At 37.2% G+C, this 25,821-nt stretch overlaps 1 protein-coding gene across 1 annotated transcript; it reads right to left on the bottom strand.

Annotated features, from left to right (window-relative positions):
- Positions 1 to 17,314, bottom strand: LOC114471546 (uncharacterized). The gene is made up of 7 exons (XM_028460393.1): positions 17,027 to 17,314; positions 11,138 to 11,165; positions 10,236 to 10,364; positions 8,313 to 8,379; positions 8,089 to 8,196; positions 2,584 to 3,048; positions 1 to 60 (listed from the first exon to the last, which is right to left on the bottom strand). Exons 1-7 carry the CDS (start codon positions 17,172 to 17,174, stop codon positions 1 to 3), a joined length of 1,005 nt encoding a protein of 334 aa, XP_028316194.1. The 5' UTR covers positions 17,175 to 17,314.
- Positions 17,315 to 25,821: the final 8,507 nt, after the last annotated feature.

Here is a 25,821-nt window from a genome sequence, read left to right as displayed (position 1 = left end):
TCATCCTCCTCCTGCCAGTGCTCCGTCCAAAGCCACGCCCACACAAACCTGAAGGTTCATCTGACAGGGCAAAGGAAAGCCGACTCAGCACTTCAGCACAGAGAGAAGGGAGGGACAGAGGGGGACGTGCGCAAGACGAGACATGAAGCCATCTGATTGGTTCTTTCCACTTGGACCGAATGTCAGGGATTGGTCTGAGTTTTTACAGGATTCCAGCTGTTAAAGAACTCTGATTCTTTTTTCCTTTTCTGAATACATAATATACTGACTACTCTCAGAATGGAAGGAGCATTTCACCCTGAGTAACAAAGACTGTTGCTGAACCGGATTGTAGATTGCACCTGACCTGCCACGAGGGGGGATATTAAAAAATGCGCTGATTATGGACGTTGCTCAGTCACAGCAGCCCCGCCCCCACAGCGCTGCACAGTGCACCTTTGAGCTGTGCTCTACTCCTACAGGCACTCACAGTCCCGACGTGATGCTCACCCACGCACACACAATCCTGCAGACACTACAGCACATGTGTCCAACTCAAGGCCACATCCGGCCCTTTAGAGCATCAAATACGTCCCGCTCCAGAAAATAAAAATGATAGAAAACATGCCAAAATTTTGTTAATGATCAACTAATTCAACTGTGGATTTCTCAGTCCCTCTTTTTTAATCTCAAATTGTTGAAAGAACTAAAAACACTGCGACAAGGAGTACACGCACATTGTTGCACACACAGAGACAGACGGGGATACGCACAAGATGTGGCAGTACATACACATATAACTTGATTAACTTTGATTAGACCAGAATCAGCTCTTTATAGAAGCACAGAGCAACAGGTATAACCACAGCTAAATGTAGTCCACTTTGAACTGCCAATCAATGCTCACTGAAGGCTGACAGAGGAGGAAACACAAGTCCCTCCTACCACCTTTTATAGGAGGGGCGGGGTCAACAGAGACGGGTAATGATAACACAGAGAACCAAAACCTCACTGAATCCATTCTCAGCCAATAGCAAAATTAAATTATAATAGCCGGCGTTCAACACAGAGAGGGCAGAGAGGACATTTTAAACTAAAAATGTTAAATTGAAATACTTTGACGAAAACCTGGCAAGTAGGACTAGGATCGATAAACTACATTATTTCATATCTAATCACTTATTCAGCAGAAAATGGTTTTGGCGTGTACTCACACTTTAAAATCTGTGTATCATTTGTTCATTTGTTTTTCATTTTGTAACAAAAACATGAAAAATGAAAAAAAAAAAAAACACTCATTATTTGATATTTGTTTCCAAAACCAAAATGAAAAAACGAAAAACACCTTGTTTTTCAAATTCAAGCTCTTTTGCTTCGGTACAGAAAACAAAAAATGGAAAACGAACACCTTTATTCGTTTTCTATATTACCGATTGGCCAAAGTACGTGACCTAGAAGTGTACTCTCATCCGATGCTAACGGCTATGCTAACGGCAGTTTGGCATGACAAGATCGTTGCTTCCAACTGTGCAGCCGAAACGTGTCCTTTTCGCTTTCGCTGGTGTTGGGCACAGAACCTCCTCACGGACATTTCGGAGGATTTAGAGACTCCTAAGTGTTGCAGAGCTAAAAATATGTCAGAATGTGTAACGCTTCACTTCCAGGTCACGTACCTTGGCAAATCGGTAATGGAAAAAACAAATAAAGGTGTTCGTTTTTCGTTTTCTGTACCAAAGAAAAAGAGCTTGAATTTAAAAACAAGGCATTTTCGTTTTTTTCATTTTGGTTTTGGAAACAAATATCAAATAATGAGTGTTTTTTTTTTTTGTTTTTTTTTCGTTTTTCATGTTTTTGTTACATAATGAAAAACGAATGAACGAATGATACTCGGATTCTTTAAGTCAGCTAATAAAAATAGATTATGATCTTGACAGCAGAATTTATTTTTTTGTGTGTAAGGATTGAGCTTGGTTGACTAAATCAACCAAGCTTGTATTCTCACACCAATCAATCTAGTTCTAATTTGATTTTTTTTTTTTCAAACCATCTGTTTACAATAATGTAACTCATTGTCACTAAATATTTAGTTATGCTGTCATTGCTAGGTTTAGTCTGATTGTAAATTGCATTATGTAAAACAAAAAACTTTACATGTGAGACTGGAAACACGCAACAGGAGCTTCACTTTGTCATACATGCCTGGAACCCTTGCCTCAGGTCTTTTTCCAACATTATTTCTTTGCTAACTAATACATTTCACAATCCATCAAGTAAAACTTAAATCACTTCTAAACATAAACCTTATCTCCAACAATTTGGGTGTTGAATCTCCCCAATATTGATGAGACACATTAATTGAACAAATCTATACATGGGACTATGATTTTGTCCATTTTTTAATAAAGGTATTTGGGATTTGGTCAGGTCACCTAATAGACTCATCTCTCACTAAATACACAGTTATTCTGTTTTCAGTCAAGCACTTTCCTTGTTTGTTCCCACCCCTGCCCCCCCCGGCCTATTTGCCCCTTCCCCTGCCTCTGTGTGATCCTGTAGATGCTGCAGAAACCCATCAAGGATCTGCTGAGCTGAGACTGAGTTTACCTTTATATCCTGCTCCAAAAGGGTCACCTTCGACCCTTCCTTCCCACCCCAGCAGTCACCAGCCACGTGGGTCACCCTAGGTGAGATGTGAGGGAGGTTAGTGCTCAGGGGGAGTTGCTGTTGCTGTTGTTGGCTTTGTGGATAAAGTGGCTGTGGCCTAGTGGCATAGCTGGCAGCCATTTTGTTATAAATGGCTGTACTAATGTCAGCCACAGACAGGGGTGGGCTGCGACTCGCCTCGCTCTTGGCTGTGACGATTTGTGCTGTTGGCTGTTTGAATGGAAGGAAGGCAGTGACTCTTGGAGGAGCTGCTTCAGACTCTGTCAGCCAGTGGCTCAGAGGTTGGCTGTCGGTGGGAGTGGGGACGGCACAGAGGTTATTGGCCACAGAGGCTGAGAGGAAGTTATGCACGGCCTCTGATGAGTCAAAGTGCTTCTCCAGCAGCTCCTTTATCAAGCACGGCACCTGAGATGGACACAAAGTGAAATATTATTGACAAAGCAAATACAGAGTGGTACAACATAGGCCCAGTTTGAGATTGTTACCAGGGGGGCAAAAAAAAAATAGAATTGAATATTTACAACGTCACGATTTTTGTGCCAACCACAATGTGTGTAATATATACAATAATGCAAAAATGATTAGTAACATAATTGATAATGTTCACTACAAAAATGTGCATCGACGCATAGTTAAAAGGCTGTTACTAAAACCCCGGAAACATTTGGAAACATAGGCTACTGGAGATAAATCTGTACCCATACTACATGCACAGGCTGTAATATCACCACGTTTATTATTGAACCAGTTGTTAAAGCTACTATCTTTACCAGGACGCAAATTATGTCTTTATTCCTGGTTACTGTTTTCCAGAGTTTGATAGAGCTTTATTTACCGGCGAGTAGTTCCTACTGCATATTTAAAAATATGATTTTATTATTGTGCATAGTTCCTGTTATGAACATATACAGTATGTAGGCTACATCTGAATTAGAAAACCTTTTAAATAATAATAATAAAAGTAAAAATACAACTGGTTTCCAAGTTTTTTTCCGAGCAACAGGAACTAATCACCAGGAATAAATCTTGCTCGCTGGTAAAGATAGTATCTCCAACAACTGCTACAATGATAAACTTGGTGATAGTACAGCCTGTGCATGCAGTACAGGGCAGAATTTACTCTGTCTTGGTATGTCTCTGAAATGTTTCCAGATGTTTCCTGGTTTTAGTATCATCCTCATTTAAAACACCTTTATCTCCAATATCATGAATACATGTCAAAATACATGTTCTCACTTGTTCACGCTCTTTTAGGGATCCTCCACTGTTTTTACAAATGTGGCCGAAAACCTTTGAAATGTCCTTATTAGAAGATCTATGCCTAACAAAACGCATTATTTTGCACCATATTTGTTCGCCGCCATGTTGAAATGACGTCATTGGTGACATGATTATCGCCTTTTAGTCCATTTAGTTCTATATGAGTTTAAGCATTCAGGATCGTTTTGCAGCTTTTTCAGTCAAAATGGCAACTTGTGCTGCATTGGGTTGCTCTAAAAATCTGTAAAATTGATGCAAACCTCTTTTGTTCTGTAATGGAAATCTTCGAGCATACACTATATGTCTGATTAAATAAATTCAAAATAGACCAAACTATATGTTGTTTTTAATTCCAGAGCTCTGGCATGGAAAATGGGTACAGATGAAAAGTATGGAATCACAGGAGTGCCAAAATTAAAAGCAAATGCATGTGGAAATATAAAGCAAATCAATAATACAAAGTTGTAAATAGAAAGAGAATCAATAATACAGATGTGGAAATATAAAGAGAATCAAAAATGACAAAATATACAAATGTAATCTATTCTTTTTCTATTTTGCTTTTGTTTTTTCCATTTTGTCATTGCTTTTTCTGTTTTGTCTTTGTCTTTCCCATTTGCGTTTTGACATTGCTTTTTCTTCATGACTCAAGCGGTCGGTAAAAGAAATGTCAAAGTAATGACCCGCCCACAGTCTTTCTGTCCAGGCTGACTAGTTGATGCCTGTTTACACGATACCTGCTTGCAGTCGCTTTGTATTAGCAGGCTCGGGGAGTAACGGATTACAAGTAACAGTGTTACGTAATCAGTATACAAAAAACATGTAACTATAATCTGTGACAGTATATTAAAAACCGTGTTATCAGATTAGTTTTTTTCTTTTTTTTGTTTTTTTTTGACAAAACAGAAAAAGCAATGGAAAAAGAATATACTACATTTGTATATTTTTTCATTATTGATTCTCTTTATACATATATATACATATATAGGAATCTATATTGACATTTTATAAGCTCGGAATTATAATGTGCATATAATTCTACCATTACAGTTCATTGAGAGATGATAAAATAAAACTGAAAAAAATCTGTGGCCACAGGGGGCGACAGTTCCCACTCTGCTGTTTAATAGACGGCTGTGTAAGAATAATCCCTCCTATCTCCTTTCCTATCCTCTATTCCATAAGGAAAGGTGTTAGGAGAGGAATTAGGTAAAGCTTATCAGGTTTGTTTTGAAGATCATACGCACTTCCACTAGGGGACTAAATAATCCTACGGCCACGCCTCCTTTCATCAGAAGAATGAAACTTTCTTTTATCATGGCCACCACTTAAACACGTCCGGGGGTTAAAGAACAGTGGATAGGAAAGGAGATATGTGGGAATGTTCAGACACAGCCGAGGATTCACTGCTGATGAGCAGCAGAAGGATTCTGGAGGATTAAATGCTTCTCAACTACAGCAGCAAGTATTAAACACCGTTTAAAAGCTTATGATATTCAGTTTTTAACCATATAAACAATTCAAAGACACAACCATCACAGCAAACACAGTCAATTAGTTTGTCAAACTTGGGGGAAAAAAAAAGCATGAAAGCAGCTCAGCCGTGATTTCTTCTTACTTTTTTTTTAGCTCTGTGAGGCTGACCCTGTCATTAAAAATCCTCTGTTTCTGATTAATGTTGTAAAATCATGATAAAATCATGATAAAAATAAAGCTTTCTGCTTTATTTTTGCCATACATAAACTGCAGTACTATACATGAACTGCTGGGGGCAGTGTCGCTTCACCATTTACATTGTGAAGAAGAATTGCGCAACAGAAGAACAATAAAGTCACATGACTGGAGCTTTTTTCTTTTCAAAAGAACAAAAAATTAACTCATATTTACATATTGTAGTAGCTGTATTTTATGGCACTTAACATATTTTTATATTATCCACATTATAATATTATTATTTTTATTTATTTATTTAATTTTATTTTATTATTTTTTTTAAATTAAATTGGAAAAACTGCGTGTATGGTGAAACACATCCACCTGTTGACTATTTTTCTATATCAGTAATTTTACTTGTACTTAAGTATGTTTTATTTTAAAACAAATAAAGTAATTAGTTACATATCTAAACCCAACCATTACTGAGTAAATTATTGTTTGTTTTTTTGTTTTGTTTTTTTTAATGATCAGTGGAAATTGTGAAACTACGAAAATATATAAAATGACCAGATAACAATCAAATGCATCACATCATAGTCGACCATCCACATTAAAGGTAAAACATCAGTTTTATAGTTCATGAATGTAGCTATACTTAGAGTCTGACAATTATTTTTTATTTTAAATTGAATAAATTGGTGTTATTTTATTAAAAAAAAAAAAAAAAAAAGAATTGTACGTTTTGACAAACCTTTTATTTTATACTGATACCTTTGTGGAAAAGAAATGAAGTTCCGATTATATCTTTTCCTTTTTAAGTTTATACATGAGATGTTTACTGAAACAACAATAAATGTAGAGAGGGGTAAAAGTAAGTAGTAACTTTTACTGTGAGTACTATTTAATTGAGCTACAAGATTTTTATTTGTACTTGAATATTTTAAGTTTGACTTACTTGTACTTGTACTTGAGTACAATTTCAATCAAATAACAATACTTCTACTTAAGTAGAATATATTGGTACTCTTTACACCTCTGCTATCTGAATCCATCAGAGACTAAAGAAAGTGCAGTTTACAGTTGGTCATTGTCTGTGGTTATGCATATTTCAACCTAACCTGTTTAGTTATTTCACCTAAATAACACAAACATTAAATCAAATTGTACAAAGTATTAGTGTGTTTTTAATGTTTAAGGTGTGTTTAGGTTGTTGTCCACTAGAGGGCACTGTGCTCCTTTTAATTGTAGTAAACTCAGGCTGCTGGAGCTGCTCAGTTCATCTCTCTTCCTGTGGTTCACGTTGACTAGAAGTCAAATTACTTATTTCAAATAAATGAAAAAAAAGGTAATGATCATCTTTTCTAAAGCAAGAACATTAAATGAAGAAAAAACCAGCATAATTTTAATACTTGTATGAATGTGTTAAAACTAACGTTCATGTACCAGGAGTTGTTCAAATGTTAAGAAAATAAAAATAAAAACTCTCCTGTATGAAATAATTGTAACATTTGGTAACATTATATATATATATATATATATATATATATATATATATATATATATATATATATATATATATATATATATATATATATAGACACTGTCACTATTATGAATAAGGTGTCATGAAGGCTGTCAGTGTTGTTCACTAAATCATGACACCTTTGGAGCTATGTTAGGGTCAGGATTCAGGGCAATTATAATTGTAATCGCGTAATTGATAATTAATTACAATTATGGCTTAATTATAATTGTAATTTTTTTTTTTTTTAAAGGTGCTGTCAGAATCCTAATTAAGTTGTAATTGGGTTCAGATAATTGACTTTGTAATTGTAATTGCCATAAAACTTCTATAAAAATTGTCAATTATAATTTAATGCAAAACTGAGAAACAGTGTTACAGTTCTATGTCATATGTAATTAACAATTATTAGAATATGTTTCATATCAAGCTTTCCAACATTTTACCATTTTAAAACAAATATTAATATATGGGTATACTGACACAATAAAGGCTCAGACGCCCACAGCAAAAATATTAAAACTATGTGATATATATTTGTTTTTTATGTATTTTACAGCTGATTTTGGACCTGCTAGCATAAGAGATGCTAACAGAAAGCTAACACAAGAGGAAAGTTAACTTTTATTAGGTTATTTATTTCAGGCTCAATAATTGTGATTAATTTTAATTGAACTTTAGTCATTGAGAATGTAATTATAAATGACTTTCTGAGTATAAAAAATAATTGTAATTTCATTGTAACTGGAAAAAAATGCTGGTCACTGTAATCGTAATTGAACATGGATAATTGAAAACATAATTGTAACTGAAAAATGTAATTGAGCCCAGCCCTGGTTAGGGTTAGAGTAACGAACGATACTTAATGGCAGCCTTCATGACACCTTATTCATAATAATGATAGGTAATGTCAGCCTTTTGTATAAAACTTCAAGTAAAGTGTTCACAAACATTTTTAATCGTCCAGATTCATGAACTCTGAGAACCTGTGCAGACATTCTGCTCACATTAATGTTCTGCAACGCTGCAATGGTCCTGTGTGCTTCCTCCAGCTCTGAGTTCAGCTGAGAAACTCTGTTTAACAGGAACCTCCTCTCACTGCTCAGGCTCTCTGACTGCAAACACAAGAAGGATTCCATTAAACACATGCATCACAACACCTGTTAACAGATGACATCTTTGCTTCATGTCCATCAGCACATGTTGGTAATCATATCTCCTGTTTTCTCACCGCTATGTGCAGATGCTCCCCCAGCAGGTTGTTGGCCTGTTTGGTCCCTGTGTGTGTCTGCTGTAGACTGCAGAGCAAAAAAACATTCAGAGCACAATACAGCCACGTCATTATGTGTACAGTCAGACTGTGCTCGCTTATTTCTAAAGGCAAGTGGAAATTTAACAACTGACCATTTATAGCAGCTGCTGGTCAGTAGCAGTTGCTTTGTGATAAATAACACAACACTATAACAGGAACCAACCAACCATGAAGGATCACAACAGATGCCCACTATATAAAGAAGGGGATCATTTAACACTCTATAGCAGTGTGTCCCAAACTTTATTGCCCCATGTACCCCTTAGCCTTCATTTCTTATCGCAAGTAACCCCTTAGCTCATGTTACACATTATTACTCGAGTCTCATTCAACATTAACCTTGAATTTTAACCTTTTTATTTATTTACTTTTGATGTTTTGCTCCTTTTAGAATTTGAACTTCACCTTTTGGTGTGTTTTAAAGAGTTGTGCCACTAATTATTCTTGATGGATGAGAAAAAAAGTCTGTGTATGTAATAAAAAAAAAAAAAATCTATAATTTAAAAAAATAAACTGACAAATGTTTCTGTGTACCTCCTGAGAGGTGTTCAAGTACCCCTTGGGGTCCCCAGTTTGGGAATCACTGCTCCATAGCAGACATAGGCAACTGGCAGCCCAGGGGCCACATATGGCCCTCAGTCTAACTTTTTAAGGCCCCCAAAGGAAATCCCCCCAAAAGGTTGTAAGGAATGTGAAGCCCATAATAAAACACAAAATAAACTCCCAAAACAAGCACTTAAATGAAATGACTGCAAAAACACACAAAACAATGAAACATTACAGAATAGCTCCAAAATTGCACAAAATGACAGGAAAACACAAAAAACAACAACAAAAAATACAGAAAGTGATGCCAAAACGGCACAAATAATTACCAAAAATGCTAAAAATGACAGGAAAATGCACTAAATGACTCATTAAACACAAAAAGACAACAACCACTTGTCTTAAACAAACAAAATGACTACAAAAACACACAAAACAACAATACATTACAGAATAGCTCCTAAGGCACACAAACTGTTAACAAAATTGCACAAAATCACAAGTAAATACAGAAAACAACTACACAAATACAGAAAGTGACCCCAAAAAGGCACAAATCGACCCCAAAAATGCAGAAAATGGCAGAAAAATATACAAAACTACAAGAACACAAAAAAACACACATAATAACTCCAAAAAACGCACAACATGGCTAAAAACTGACAAAACATCAAAACCAAAAAATGCAAATTGCACAAAGTACATAAAAACTACAAAAATAACAACAAAATGACTACAGAAACAAACAAAACAATGACACATTACAGAAAAGCTCCAAAGACACACAAACAAGAAAATGACAGAAAAATGGCACAAATCCACAAAAAAAATGCAGAAAACGACAGAGAAATACAAAAAAACACAACAAGAACACAAAAAATAACAAAAACACACATAATGAATCAAAAAACACACAAAAGGCTAGAAAAGATCAACCATTTCCCCCTGTTTTAATGCTGACATGAATGCTGATCATGTGGGCCTTGGATCAGATATTATCACAGTTTTGTGGCCCTGCTGTGAAACAGTTGCCCATCTATGCTCTATAGGCTGCTCCATCGATCAATGAATCTATAGAAACTGTTACATAAAGCAACAAATTGAGTAAATATACATTCGAATAGATTTTTAGTCGCTGTGCAGTCAATATGTGTGCACATGCCATCCCATATGTTCTGTTACATCATACAACACATGAAGGTGTTGTTGACATGTGTCTACACTACATCTGATCCTCAGTTTCTATTGGTGCACAGCAGAAATCCTAAATGCATTGACTCTGTGAAGCAGGCCAACCTTGTGTATTTTTCTTTAACATGACTAAGTTCTTCTCTGGTTCTCTGTAGCTCTGCCTCTAGGCTCTCAATGCAAACCACCGTCTGCACTAAGTTCTGCTGCAGGTCCGTGTTCTCCTCCTGCAGAGCCCTGGATACAGAGAAACAACAGGGGACGGGGTCACTGCACATGCAAATGCTGGGATTCATTTTTCCTTTTTTACACTTTAAAGAAAAGAGTGTTATATTCTGTTTACTGGTTTTCATCTAAATCAGTGATTCTCAACTGGACCCAAAAGTGGGTCGCTGATCTGTACTAGGTGTGTCACGGGAAGCTGGCCAAAAAAAAAGAAAAAAAACTTAATATCTGTCTTGTCTTTTATTTTGAAATAAACTTTTTTCTTTTGACAGACATGCTGTGAAAAGCATGTTGCACAGCAAAATATATAGATTTATGTTTTAAAAAAGATTATATACAGTATGCTTGTTTTCAACAGCTGTGTTTGGAAAAAAAAACTAACTTTTTTTGGTTGAATTAAAAAAACAAAAAAAAAAAAAAAAAAAAAACGTGGGTCGCGATTTGATGACCGAGGAAAAATGTGGGTCCCAGGGTGAGACGAGTTGAGAACCCCTGATCTAAATGAACTGATAAGGTAATGGTGTCAGTCAGAAATCTGTCATGTATAATCTACTACAACAACTCATCACACATTTGACACATAAAAGCTTTTTCACGCACATCTCATATCACATTACATAACAATGTTCCATGATGACTTCTATTCAAATTCAAACAGTGGCTGTAGCCGACCGGACACTCATTACAGGGATCAATAAGCACTGACCCGTTAAAAGGTTGAGCTCATGAGAACAGACAGAGAAAAGTGTAAACATCAATGGAGAGGAGAGCAAAAAGACACTTACCGTAGATGGTTCGCATCATACGGATGATCCTGGAAAAAAGCAGAACAATAGTGGATAAGATCTTTCAGGAAACAAAATAGAATGTATCTATGGGGCGCCAATTGTAAAGTTCAGTTTGATAAAATAAACATTTAGCAACAATGAATAAATGTGAATTTTTCAGATTTACAGCAATATTTGTGAAATTTGTGATATTTACTTCAACATTAAATCTAAATCAAAAGGTAAATATATATAAAAATCTAAATGTTAAAGCTAAATCTAAATGTTAAATCTAAATCTAAATGTTAAATCTAAATCTAAATGTTAAATATAAATCAAAAAGTTAACTAATAAATCTATATATAAATGTTTCATTTAAATATTACATTTAGATCTAAATGTAAAATCTAAATCAAAATGTTACATTTAAATATTACATTTAAATATAAATGTTAAATGTAAATGCTAAACGTTAAATTTGATTGTTAGATTTCAAAATTCACATTTAGATTTAACATTTACCATTTAGATTCAATACTTAACATTTAGGTATATATTTAACACTGACATATTTTTAAAGGAAAAGAAATTTTAAAAATTTCACAAATATTGCATTAAATCTGGTCAAAAGTAACATAAGAAAATTCACGAGTTCTTTTTTTTTTTTTTTCAAACATGGTTTGTTGATAAATGTTGCAAAAACGTTGCTGTTTATTTTAGCATGCATTAGCATTACATTCTGCGCCCCATGTTGGTGTGGCTGCTGCTGCTCTGACTGCCAACGTGTGCTGGGTTTTGTGATGATCAGGTGATTACGTTTCAATAGGAATGAGCCTGACGTTACAAACATGGCCTCCCAGCTTCTATGTGTTGAACAAGGTCCAAAACAAAGATACTTTTTCCACTGCCTCATTAAACATGAAACTGTTGCAGAATCAGGTTTCAGATGTTGACCTACAGAACGTGGCATTAAAACACTATTAGTGCCCTGGCACTGCTTCAAAGCTAGTAATGCATACAATGATGATTAGGGAGTGTGATTAGAATAACACAGTTATTTACTTTATTACTTCGTATTTACATAAAATCCCCAGCTCAAGCTGGGAAATCTCCATATGAGACACTACAACAACATCTTTGTTAAGTTTAATTTCAATTATTTTATTCTGTCATGGTAAAGGAATCTTGAACATTGTTAGATTCCATGTCAGAAGAAGCAGAATCTTATAATGCCTGCCCCTTACTCAATCACAAATATTAAACAATTACTCTGCCAAGTTTGCACTAACTGAGATAATGATATTACAGCATTATTAAAAATAAATACATAAATAATACGTTAACAAATTCAAGGACTTGCACCAAAATAGGAAAACAAATAACACTCTAATCACCATGTTCATTATGTCTTTGGAGTAGGGCTGGGCGATACTGACCGAAACTCGTATCTAGAGATTTTTCTCAAAATGGCGATAAAAGATATTAATCTCGATATTTTTAACTCAATAAAGTCTTACCAGAAAGACAATTCTGGTAAAATTTGCTGATGAAATGCCACACAGGGACATTTATTAACAAAAAGCTGCACAATAGGTGCCACTTCTGGCTTTTTCTCCTCTGAGGGACAGCACGTGTGAGTGAGTTCTGTAGTGTGGCTTGTTTAGGGGAAGGTCTGGGTTAAGACGCACACAGAAATTCATTTAACATTGCTTTTTATGCTGTTATGAGAAGTAGCAAAAGCAGCTACTTCTAAAATGACTATTTTAATAGAAAAAAGCTATAAAATATATATCTCCAAAATATTAAAAAATTGTAAAGGACACTGTTTGACTGTACTTTATGAATAATTTTAAATACTCATATGATGTGATTTGTACTGTGTGATTGTATGAATAAAATCAAGTTTTAAAAAAAATAGATATATCTTGATATAGGTGATATTGTCATTTTCTATATTGCCATATCTTGAATCACAATATATTGCCCAACCCTAATTAGGAGTCTTTTTTTGTACATTATTTTTAACTGCAATACATTCAAACAGCTCTTTATATCGCTATGTAAAGAATTCTACATTTTGACCCCAACAACAGAAATTCTCATCTGCTTTAAGGTTTAAGAAGCTTCATTTCCTTCTGTGGTTCCCATCCACTGAACTAAAACAAATAACTTTTGTAAAAATTCTAATGCTCTATTTTCAGTTCTGAACATAGTTAAAGCAAATGATGTGGCAAAATCTAGATATTTATCTTGGTTTGAAACAGTGATGTTTTCATTCTTCTTTTATCTGCTGAGCAATAAAGGTGCCAGTGGTGGCCTTTACCCAAGCATGCACCTTGGACCTTTCAGTGTGGAGTTTTCATGTTCTCCTCATGCTTGTATGGGCTCGCTCCATCATCAAAGCATGATAGACACTTGCCAATTATTTCATAGGTAAGCTATAGCTAAAAAAACAGCACATTTTAAACCACATCAATCGTAATATGCCAGTTATCACGTTATTAACCTGCCCTGGTTGAGTCTTATTATAGACAAAAATATTTATACCTAAAACTCTATATATATCAAACTCAAGGCCCGGGAGCGAAATCCAGCCCTTTAGAGCATTGAATTCGGTGCGCTAGAGAAAGTAAAAATAATGGAAAAAAATATGAAACATTTTGTATATGACCAACTAATTGTAGCTATCTCAGCCTATCCAAATACAAAAATAAATTCAAATCCACAATATTTGCAGAGCTGTTTTCCACTTCTTATATCACATGACTGCTGTCACTTTTAATCTCAAATAGTTGAAAGAACTCCATTTTTTTTTCAAAATCTGACACATTTTCATCAAATTATTCCACAAAATGTATTCAAATTCCCAAAATCAGGGACATTTTAGTGAAGATCCTGTAGGGACTGATATATTCACATACTTTATCATTTTATATATCATTAATACAGGGAAGGGTAAACCAAGTCACATTAATGTTGAAATTTCCTCTTTTTCCCCTCCTAAAATCTGTGGACCACTTAAAGCTGCAGTTTGTAGAATCCTCTCTCTGCGCAGTTTTGAAACCGAACTGAACCTCCCATACCGGTATTTTTTGTGAACGCTCTTAGTGACTTTTTTCTCAATAGAGACTCTAGACAAAATGTATGGACATTATCTTGTGTTGGTGGAGATTTTTCTGGTGTTTTAGAGACATGAATGTACGTATCACTATGTAGTTACTGTCCTGAACAACGGCTGCCCCATCAGCTCCTCCCACCAGAGAGCACACATGGGGGGCTACACTGAATCCCAGCTGCCTGAGCCGCTCTGTGCGGACTGACAACAATTATTCTGCATCAAGACTTGTAAAATGAATTCACCTTGAATAAGCTTCTCTTAAGTTTACACATGATTTTATCCCATCTGTTATCACTCTCCCTCTGACACCAGAGTGTAAGTGTGGGGCTGACCGTGCACAGTCAGGGGGATCCATGAGGACACAAAATGGTCCATTCCTCCTGAACATGTTTGTGGCTTTAAACTGTTTCTTCTCCACCTCAGTCTGACTTTTTATGGTTGATTTGCCATGTAACTGTTGTGTCTAATGCCACGATGGAGACTTCTGCTTGGAAGTCCATCATTACACTTTTACTACCAATGGTACCTCAACGCGTCAGTCAAGCAGCCAATAGTAACACCCCAAAACAACTTGTGGAGCATACTTGTTGGTAGAAAGACCTCTGATTGGCTGAAATTCAACGTCACACTCCCAAATTTTTAAACTTAATTTAAAGGTCCAGGAGAAGGAGAATAGATTCCCTGTCCACTCAGAACACTTTGGATTACAATATGCTCAAAGATGATTATGGATTTTTGACCAAATGATCACATAAAAAAATTACAAACTGCAGCTTTAAGGTCAAAGTGGTCTGTAATTGGCCCCTGAACAAAAATGAGTTTGACACCCATAAACTAACACTACAGTTTATGCTAATATTCTAATCTACAGTATGGATTATTGCTCTCTTTTCTTTCTTCGTGTTTACTCTCCTCTTTCCATCCCATCACAATGGTGTAATACAGCTCTCTGGTTCATAATACATGTGATCATGAAATGAGGTTTGGTTTGTATACGTAGCCTAATAGCTTATATGTTTACAGGGAGAGGTGGCGATGGTCACATTAAAGCCCTTTGTCTGTATATGTCCCAGACAAACTCTAATTCATGTTGTCAAAAGATGAGGTAAAGTGAAGGTGGAAGTAAACACAGATCATTGGACAACTAGGAACAGTCAGTGTGAGGCTGACTCTGTCCTCAGGGCGGGTCATCACTCCATTACTGAGAGGACAGGACGCCATTGAACGATCTATTGAGTTGTGTTAAGGCTGTGGTGGAAACAGAACCTGCTGGAATCAATCTGCACTGACTGTTAGTATGTGAGGTTGTGTGTTCATGGCGTGTGTCTGTATAAAGCACACGTGTCAAACTCAAAATCCAGCCCTTTACAGCATCCATTTCGGCCCGCAGGAGAAAGTATCACAAATTACACAAGAAAACATAAATTATTGTGTAAAGTACCAAATAATCCGATTGTAGTGATCTCAAATTCACCAATTTAATTAAACTCAACAATATTTTGCATTTTTCTTTTGCTTATATCACATGAATGCAGTCATTTTTAATTGCAAATTGTGGGAAAAAAAATCTCAATGTTTTCAAGTAAATTGAACTGATATTGAAAACTAGGGCACAATGATTTTAAAATTGTTTTATTTTTCCCCACCAATAATCTGCAGCCCCTGGACTAAAATTAGTTTGACAAACCGAGGCACCACCACCAGCCTCTGTTAAACAGTTGTGTTATATAATTTTTATCAGGACATTAGAGAACTAGCTTACATAAGTTATGCTAGCAGCTGACTCATGGTACACGCAGTGGTTGCATTGACACACTGAGTGAAGATAGGAAAAATTATAATACATGATCTGCTTAGTATTTTCATACAAAGTTTCCCCTTTAAAGCCAAAGTTGATCATCTGCATTACTCGGGAATGACTCAGCATTCACGTGTAATATTCCAGACATCCTACACAGCCTATGACTCATCTCCACTGCCTCTGCAAGACTCTAAAAATAAATCTATTCAATAGGCACTTAATACAGTGTCATTCCACTTATTTACAAAATGAGATTATTTAAAATGTGTTGTCACTCATTCATTCCATCATTATGCTCTATAGTTGTTGTTTATAGTATTCTGAGCACAATGTTGTAGTCGGACAAAGGGGGGTCTTGAAATCAGAAGTTAGAGACAGTTCTACGGGACTCCAAATCCCACAATGCATTTTGCAAAACTTTTTGGAAGTGAAAGTCACATGACCCTTTGACAACAACCTGTTTGTTTATGGTAAACTGGAGTCAAAAACAAACATTCAAGTGGTAATTTCTACCTTCGACATTTAGTTTGTGAGTAAATCCCTGTCAGAAAACTACTTTTGGATGACTATCAGATCAATTGTTAAAATTGTTGAGTTATCTGTTTAAGCAGCTTTAAAAGTTCAACACAAAATATAGACAAAGACACTCCGAAACCTCTTAGAAACATGAATTGCAGCTTTCTCCCAAGTGAGGAGAAGTTACAGATACAGTATGAAGGCATGACTTTTATAAGCAGAGGTTTTTGTTAAATAAAGAAAAGTTTTTTTCATGATAACTGTGCTTTGCGATATTGTCTAGAATAGATCTATGAGAAACAGTGCTCCATGACAATACAAAAACCCAAGTTTCTCATTCATCCAGTGATCAGTAATAATATGGCTTGACTTTCACTGATTGGTCAGTGAACATCCCTAAACCCTGACTTGGAGCAGCCTTAACACTTTGCTATCTTGCTCTCTTCCTTCATGTTGGTCATTATGGACTCACCCCTGTGCTGTGGAGGGTACCCCAAAATGTGACTGGTGCCGTCCAATGGGCTCTGAGCTGCGGCTGGTGGCTGTTGAGCCAGTGTCTCTGGTCCTGGAGGAGTCCGATTTTGTGGACGAGGACTCGGAGCTGACACCCTGTCCTGCATACTGTGCTGAGGAGGGAGGGGAACTGTTTATCCCCCTGGGTCCCTGCTGCTGGGGGTAGAAGGTGCTGGGTGTCTGTTTGCAGTGGGGACGTTGTTTTGGCTGAACTGGCTCAGGACTGGTGCTGGTTCCATCTGTTAGATGAGAGCCAAACCTGGCCTCTCGGGCCACTGCCATGGCACCAGTGGTGGGTGACTGTCTCCTGTCTTTACGGCTTTCTGTGGGGGGTGTTGTGTTCTCCAGAGTGAGGGTAGTGATGAGGCGGAGGGCTTCCGTGGTGGCTCCTCACTGGATAGGAGATAAGTTTGTCTGGAGTTGGGCTATTTGAAGGCATCCGTGAACTACTGCCACTTTTCTCCTGCCTGCCGGATCGTTTGGAATGTGTCATATTTATCGTCCCCTCTTTTTGTTTCTTGGGTGGAAGCTGAGGCTTAACAGGGTCACTCTTTAGGGCAATGGCAGCCTTCCCAGTTGCTTTTTCATTACTCACACCCAAGATTGTGAGGTCTGACTGACTTATGACCTGTTTTGTAATTTCATTTAAAAAGGCAGAGAACTGTTTCTTTCCTTGCACAAACGTTTCTCTTGCCTGCTTGATCTCAGCCGGACTCGGCCCTTTGCCTTTCTGCCCACTCTGATCTGGTCCTTTGGAAACTCTTGGTGAAAGCACTTCCATTGACTTCACTTTGCGAATGTCCGTCTCACGCTCCTTATTCTTGAGGATGCCCTTGCTGGGAAGCTGGCTTGATGACACTGCCCTCTTCGGACCCACAGAGACTCTCAGGTGCATGTCCTCCTCATTGAAAGCCAGGTTTCGGTTTAAACTTGAAGATTTGTACAAAACCCCAGAGTTATTGTGTGTCCTGGACTGCGCTCTTCCCCTCTCATTGGACTGCAGAGGGCCTTCGTCACTCCGGCTATGACCTCGATCCAAAGCAGGAATCGCATGTTCCTCTGATGTTTTGGGCTTGCGTGTGATTCACTGCAAGATGCTGTCTTTCTTGTCTTGTTTTATGGTGGCAAAGACAATCGGCTCACTGGCTGTCGTCCTTTCTGAAGCTATGCGCACATCGGGTATATTGGAGCAGGAGAATGAATGCTGGGGGCGCTCAGCTTGTCGAAGAGAAAACGGATCATTGACACTTGCATCAGTGTACCAAGAGGAAGAGGAAGAGGATGAGGAGCAGGTTGGAGAGGGAGAGGAAGAGGCCCTGGACAGAGTTAAGGGAGTGTCATGGTCATTAAAGTATCTCATCCTCTTCACTGTGCTGGAAACGAATGGAATTGCGGAGCCCCATGGTGAGGAATTTTCCTGGAGGGTGGTGACTGTGTGAGTGGTATCGATGGTTTTCCCGGTCACTGTCCTCCAGTTTTGCATACCTGCTGACAAGTGTGTGACAGTAGGCCTAATCAACACCGAGAACACAAAGACACAATGACCATCTCACACCTACAGACAGCCTACAGTCAGACTACAATAAGGTATCTGAAATTTAAAAAAATGAAAACAATAACAAAAATGCAGAGATGTGGCTCTATCAGATACATTAATGTTCTGGATTTATCTGAAAAAAATTCGAATTGAATTAATAGAAGCCGACTACAACTATGAATATCATGAATAACATACAAAATTAGAGATGACTTGCAAAAAATGAGTAAATTTACTCTGAAAATAGACGAAGTAACTACACAATTACATAATTGAATCAAAAGATGTGTGACTCTTTTTATTTATCCTCAATTTCCTTCTATATATGCCTTAAACTTAGGCTTTTCTCCCTTTTGTTTCTTTTGTTCATAGTTTTCTTTGTTTGTTCTGTGTTGTTTGGTTTGGTTTTGTTTTGTTTTGTTTGTTGTTTTTTTGACTTATTTATCTATCTATCTAACTATCTATCTATCGATCTATCTATCTACTATCTATCTATCAATATCTATCTATCTATCTATCTATCTATCTATCTATCTATCTATCTATTTATTTATCTATCTATCTATCTATCTATCTATCTATCTATTTATTTATCAATCTATCTATTTATCTATCTATCTATCTATCTATTTATCAATCTATCTATCTATCTATCTATCTATCTATCTATCTATCTATCTATCTATCTATCTATCTATCTATTTATCTATCTATCTATCTATCTATCTATCTATCTATTTATTTATTTATTTAATGGAGTGTACTTTTGATGACAGTTGTCTTTGAAAACATTTATATATTTTTTGTTATTATTGCAATGTAGTATTAAAACAATGAATATCAGATATGTTTTCCTGGAACCAATGAATTTTAGGTTTTTCAGGCTTCATCAGAATTTCTATAATCATTTTTTAGATTTTTTGGATAAATAGATAACAATAAATACACAAAGAATTGAATGTCTCTAATAGACTAATCAAACTATTTAACAACTAGAAAGACTCAAAAATGTCATGCAAGCAAAACAAGGCCACGCAGGTGCCTCGCAGTAAATCACTAAATTACCCCTAATTCACTATTTCAAGTATTATAATTGTAACTATTTAGATTGTCTTTAATTCTATGAAAAACAAATGTTTGAGAGGAAGAATTCCCCTTACCTGTGTGACTGAGCGTCTTTGTGATGATGGTTGTGGTGGTTTCTTCGTGGTCTGATCTCATCTGTTTCAGATGGGCAGTGAACGGGCTTAAAATACTTCTCCATCACCGTGTCTTCCTTTGGAGGGAATGCTGATGTTGCTGAGATGGCTGATGCACTGCTTTTCTTGTAGCTTATTAAAATTGGGTTTTACTACTTTTCTAATGACAAAGATAGACAACTTTAGCCTTAGTTCTTGGATGAGCTCCTTCTTATGAGTTCCAGCAGATCATCTACAGGTTAAAAGGAAGTTTACCCTGCAGGAGGACTGCGCAGCTCAAAGCTGGCCCTAATCAGTTTGTGTCCTTCACTCGCAGATTACTGTGACTCCAGTTTTGTGAGCAGGAATGTGTGAACACCCAAACAGTGGCTTGATTTTGCATCACTCCTGATGTAACAACTCATTGAACCAGCAGACAGAGAGAGATAGAGATGTGTCCTCATGTAGGACAGAATTGATCAGATCATAATCTATGGCAGAGGCTGTGTTCGTCATTGATATGAGTGAGTTTTCCCATGCGGATAAATTCCACTCTGTTATCTATAATCTATATAGTTACCTTTGCTTATTTTCCACAAAAGGTATTTCCATAAAGGCCATTTTTGTGCCAATCAAAGCGATTGACAAGCTAACCCTCCTCAGGCCTATGGATTTTAACTGGCTTCGTGCAATGATTCAGTTTTATTGGTTGGCATCTAAATGGTCAGATTTTGAAGGTAAATTGTATTCATCTCTGCACAACACATGCTTAGTGTGCAGCCGTCAGGAAGTCACATATGGTGCGTTCACACCAGACGCATAGCAAAATTGTCGTGCGAGCAGGTTACATGAAAAGTCATCCATCCATCCATCCATCCATTTTCAGACCCGCTTGTTCCTATTATTCAGGGTCGCAGGGCATAAAAAGTCAATGTTGAATAAGAGCACTAGATTTTGTACGCATCCCTAAATTACGCGGCTCTAAATCGGCTCTACGCGGCTCCGCACTCCTCGCTTTCAAGACCCGATACTGATTTTCTGGAGAGTTTCCATTGAGCACCAACCTGACGCGCAAAACTGCTCCACAGATTGCACTTTTTTTTCAATGGTGGCCAAATACTTCCTCTCTGTGCATGAGTTGATGACTACGCTGTGATATTCTCTGACCCAATCAGTGTCTGCTTTGTGCCTATGTCACATTTTTCAGACCAGGGCTGATTTTTTTTGAAACCTTAACAAAGGAGGTACCAAAAAAAGCAGCAGCAGCAGGTACCACGGTACTTTTCCCAGTGAAAATGCGCAAAAAGACAGTAGAGCAGAGCCGATACCCGCCAGTGGAAACGCGTCATTAGTTGAAATGGACTGGGACATTTTATATTTATCCATCCATCTCCATTTTCAGAGCCGTTTGCTCTTTTTTTCAGGGTCACGGGGTCTGCTCATTGGGTGCTAGGCGGGGGTACACCCTGGACAGGGCGCCAGTCCATCGCAGGGCAGCACACACACACAGACGGACAAACAACCACTCACACTTACTCCTACAGGCAATTAGAGACTCCAATTAACCTGACAGTCATGTTTTTAGATTGTGGGAGGAAACTGGAGTAAGTAGAAAAGTTACGGAAGCACGGGTAGAACATGCAAACTCCACACAGAAAGGACCCAAGTGTCCACCCAAGGGCTTGAACCTGGGACCTTCTTGCTGTGAGGTGGATGTGCTAACCACTACATCACTGTGTGAGTTGTGTGTGTGTGTGTGTGTGTGTGTGTGTGTAGTGTGTGTGTGTGTGTGTGTGTGTGTGTGTGTGTGTGTGTGTGTGTGTGTGTGTGTGTATATACATAATATATATTGTATTATGGGTGCCCTTATAGCTGCAGCAGCAAGAACAGCAAAACCATCTTGTTTGAGCATGACACAAGTTGTTTTGCATTCTTTTATAAATAACAGTAATGATTGGTATATTAGTGATGTCACTGGTACCATTACCTCATTAAATGTTTAATCAAATTACATTATGATCTTATTTCAGTTTTATAACAACGAGTGACTTGATAAGCTGTTGTGTTTTTTTTATTCTTATTGGTTTTGTTTTATGTTGATGAGCTAAAAAGAGGTGAAAAGAGGAAGTCCTGTCTCAGTTAGAATGAAACAGAACAGCTTTTTCTGTAGCTCCTGAGACAGACTCTTACTTCTCCTCCTCCTCCTCCTCCACCACCAGGTGATTGTAAATAGTTTAACAATAGTGTAAACAATTTGTATAAGATTATTGTATGATTTTTTTCAATATTAATTGATTAAAAACAAATGGAAATGTGGACAATGGCTTTATTGCTAAATTTAATACATGCTATTTAAAATGTATATGTGTGCTTTCTTCACATCTTAGGTTCGGTTACATATTATGTTCATACAAGGTTATATAATTAATATATCTATGTTGATTCTCTAGAACACATTCATTTCAGAATTGAAAAGGATACTTGAATGATACAACAAAAACAAACACAAAAACACTGCATTTCTCATTAATTGTAGGGTAAAATGAAAATAGTCCATTGTTTCAAGTTTCATCCAAGAATCCTTGATAGTTAAAAATTTAAAAATAGAAATCCAGATGTTTTTTTCCCCATGTTTCCATACATAGTATGCACAGTGTTGCATTTTTGCTGATACTATGTCAGCCAGCTTTCTTGCATGGAACAGCTCCCTCGGCAGAGAAGTATGATGTGAAGACCTCTCACACCCTGATGGCCTCACTTAAAAAGTAGTTGGCAACAACTCTCATCTCCCAAGTCTGCAGTAGATATCCCCCACAGGAAGCTTTGCTGTTTCCACAGAAGGTAATGTGCAGTGATAGTTCTGATGTCCGCCATATTTCAAGGCAGAAAGAAAAGGAGTCTGGCTGGTGAGTTTTTATAATACAAAAATGGGAAACACATTTTGGACTCAGCGACTGCTTTTGCGCTAGTTGCGCAACATGAACTTTTACTACGGGTCTGGTGTGAACGCAGCAGTAGCCAGTTAAAGCTGTTATCCGGAGTTTCTGAGAAACGTCTCGATGTCCCGCCCTCAACAGCTCCACCTCCTCCCCTTGCCTCTGCAATCTACCACAAGCTACGCCTCTACTTTTCAGCAGCGCGGAACATAACAGGGTCGCTTCGGGTTGTATTGATATAGGTCTATGGGTCAGGTAAGAGCCAAAATCATATTTACCTGCTTGCTGTTATTTCAGTGCACAGTTCCACATTCACTTTGATTGACAGTCTCAAAAACAGGAAGTTGAAGCTTATTGGCTGGCCGCAGTCGGCGATCGTCTCCATTTGTATAGGGGTCTATAGAACAAAGGCGGGACTTATATACATTAATGTATATGAATGACCATAGTAAAAAACTAGTTAGGTATTTTTTCACATTTCAAAAGAATCATACATAAACATAGATTTCTCAGAATATCAGCTTTAATGTATAGAAATGAAAATTGAGAGTGGTCGTGAGTTAATCACTAAAAGAACAGGATCACAAGTACAAGTCACTGAAACTAAAATGGGGTTTTCTCCGCATGGGTGGCCAATTTTAGCCTTAGAGATAATGTGTGGAGCTTGATCATCTGGAAGAGATTTAGAGTAGAGCTGCTGCTCCTCCAAGTTGAGCGGAGCCAGCTGAGGTAGTACTGGCATCTAACAAGGATGACTCATGTACGCTTCCCTGGAGGAAGATGAGCTGAACATGTCCAGCTGGGAGGAGACCCCGTGAACAACCTAGGACATGATGTAAGGACTATATTTCTCAGATAGTTTAACCCGGGGTTTCCACTGGACACGTCTCCGCTGTGCCACGGCACCAATCCGGTATTTCACCGCTGTCCGCCGTCCGGTAATCCCCACCGGTTGCGTTTGGAGTGCGCTGCGGTGCTCTCCGTTTGAACGACTGTGACATCACGAGACAGAGCAGTTCTCACAATATTTATATAATCGTGCGAGAACGCAGTTAAATGAAAGTGTTATAAACGCAACAATAAACAGATAAACAGGTCAATGTTCCTAACGAAGGAGAACAAGAAGGTTGGACTCTGGATTTGTCATAGACACATTTTTTATCCACAGCCAACAGAGAAGAGATAAAACTGCACCAGTAAAACATGAACTAAATCAAAGTTGCTGCATTTTACAGTGAGTTGCAGTATGAGAGGAATCAATACAGTGGATGTGAATTTGTTACACATTATGACGTTTGGTGATGTATTTACTTGAAATATAATCTGAAGTGTTTTATTTTGAAAAGTAACCCGATATTTTATTGCGGAGTACGTGCTTAATTTCCTGTTTAGCTTAATTTGCTCTGTGCTGATTGATGCCTCGTGCGCCGGTGTCCACCAGAAATAGAAGCCCTGCGTATATCTGGTGCAGGGCACCGGACTACCGCATCTGGGAAGGAGCTGACACGGACCGCAGGGGACCAGGTGGAAATTAACACATAGACTAAAATGGAAACCTATCAGCTCCGGTGACGCGGCGGTGACGTTCCGCAGCGGAGCTGCATCCAGTGGAAATTGGGGGTAAGAAAATCATGGGATGCCCCTGAAGGAGCTGGTGGAATTGGCTGAGGAGAGGACAGTCTGGGCTTCTCAGCTGAGGATCTTGCCCCTGCAAACGGGACCCGGTTAAGCGGCAACGAAACAAAACAGAAAAAAAAAATGTTCATTCAATGAAATGAACGCTGATGTTTCACAGATCCTTAAACTATGAAAGAAGAGCTTTCAGCTGTGATGTGTTTTAATGTAAATATGTATAGCAATATAACAAATAGCTCAACTATTCTGCTGATTTCATTGTTTTCATTCACTAGTACAGTTTCATCTATTTCACATGTTAAAATATCAGCCTATGTAATAAAATACATGTTTCTGTTGGAGCTAAACCAGACTCTAAGACAGAATCCCCAACAATTTATTATAAAAGTCGACCAAATCCTGCAGTTTTTTTTTTTTTTTCCAGTTTTTTCAAATTACAATACCTAACTAATGATTCCCAAACTGTTTCTGCTGCACCCCCCTTTAAAGAATGAAAAACTCTCAGGGCCCCCCATCACGACAAAATAAATCCTCTAAAAGGGTTTAAAAAAAAAAGTGTGACCTTTTTTCTTTTTTTAAAAAAAAGAGACATTTATTGACTATTCTTCAAATCTCATAAAAAAATAACGGAAAATTGCAATCACATTTTTAGCAAAACAATAAAGCTCTTTATTCATAAATTAATAAAGTGCAAAGGTTTTTTTTTATATGATATTGCATTTACTGTCTAGGGCAGTGGTTCCCAATCTTCTTTTTTTTTTACCCTGTGTACCGTTTTTACATTTTTGTCAAATTATGTGGACACTCTTCATTGTATAAGTACCCTCTCCATAATTTCATATGTTTTTTTATTTGTGGAACAGCGGGCTCTCCTAAACCCCTGACTTTGTCTCAAGCACTGGTTCCCTATTGGCTTAATCTACAACTTCAAAAACAATGAGTGGAATTTAAAGTGGATTTTTGTATTTCTTTAAATACCAATGCAACTTTTATGTGATTACTTCATTAGTAAGTTAATACAGTCTCTTATGTAAAACGTAGCTAATTATTGTCTCATATTGTCAGAAGTGTGATATAATGACCTCTACGGCATAAAATAATCCTCTTTAAATCATTTACAAGAATATATAGTAGTTTTTTCAGCAATTGTACTGTTATTTTGTGGTGAATTTGTCCAACAAAATGGCCCAAAAATTAACTAGGAACATTTCCTGATTACTTTTAAATTATTAGTATAATCAGTAGCAGAATAAACATTGTGTGTGTGTGTGTGTGTGTGTGTGTGTGTGTGTGTGTGTGTGTGTGTGTGTGTGTGTGTGTGTGTGTGTGTGTGTGTGTGTGTGTGTGTGTGTGTGTGTGTGTGTGTGTTAAGGGCTGCAAAGTAAACTACTTTACAAAGCAAAGAAATTAAAATGTAAAGATGAGAGATCACAAAATGTGTGCCGTAATAATAAGCCTGTAATATTAA

This window comes from Gouania willdenowi, chromosome 10 (genome assembly GCF_900634775.1).
Source record: "Gouania willdenowi chromosome 10, fGouWil2.1, whole genome shotgun sequence".
Taxonomy (NCBI): domain Eukaryota; kingdom Metazoa; phylum Chordata; class Actinopteri; order Blenniiformes; family Gobiesocidae; genus Gouania; species Gouania willdenowi.
The sequence above is the reverse complement of the archived record's forward strand: the minus strand, read 5'-3'. Positions and strand labels throughout refer to the sequence as shown.

Coding starts and splice junctions, on each gene's coding strand:
- LOC114471546 (XM_028460393.1), bottom strand. CDS start 17,174: ATGCAGGACAGGGTGTCAGCTCCGAGTCCTCGTCCACAAAATCGGACT. Junction 11,166..17,026: donor GTACCCTCCACAGCACAGGG/GTGAGTCCATAA, acceptor CTTTTTTCCAGG/ATCATCCGTATGATGCGAAC. Junction 3,049..8,088: donor CAGCGTTGCAGAACATTAAT/GTGAGCAGAATG, acceptor TGTCCATCTCAG/GTGCCGTGCTTGATAAAGGA.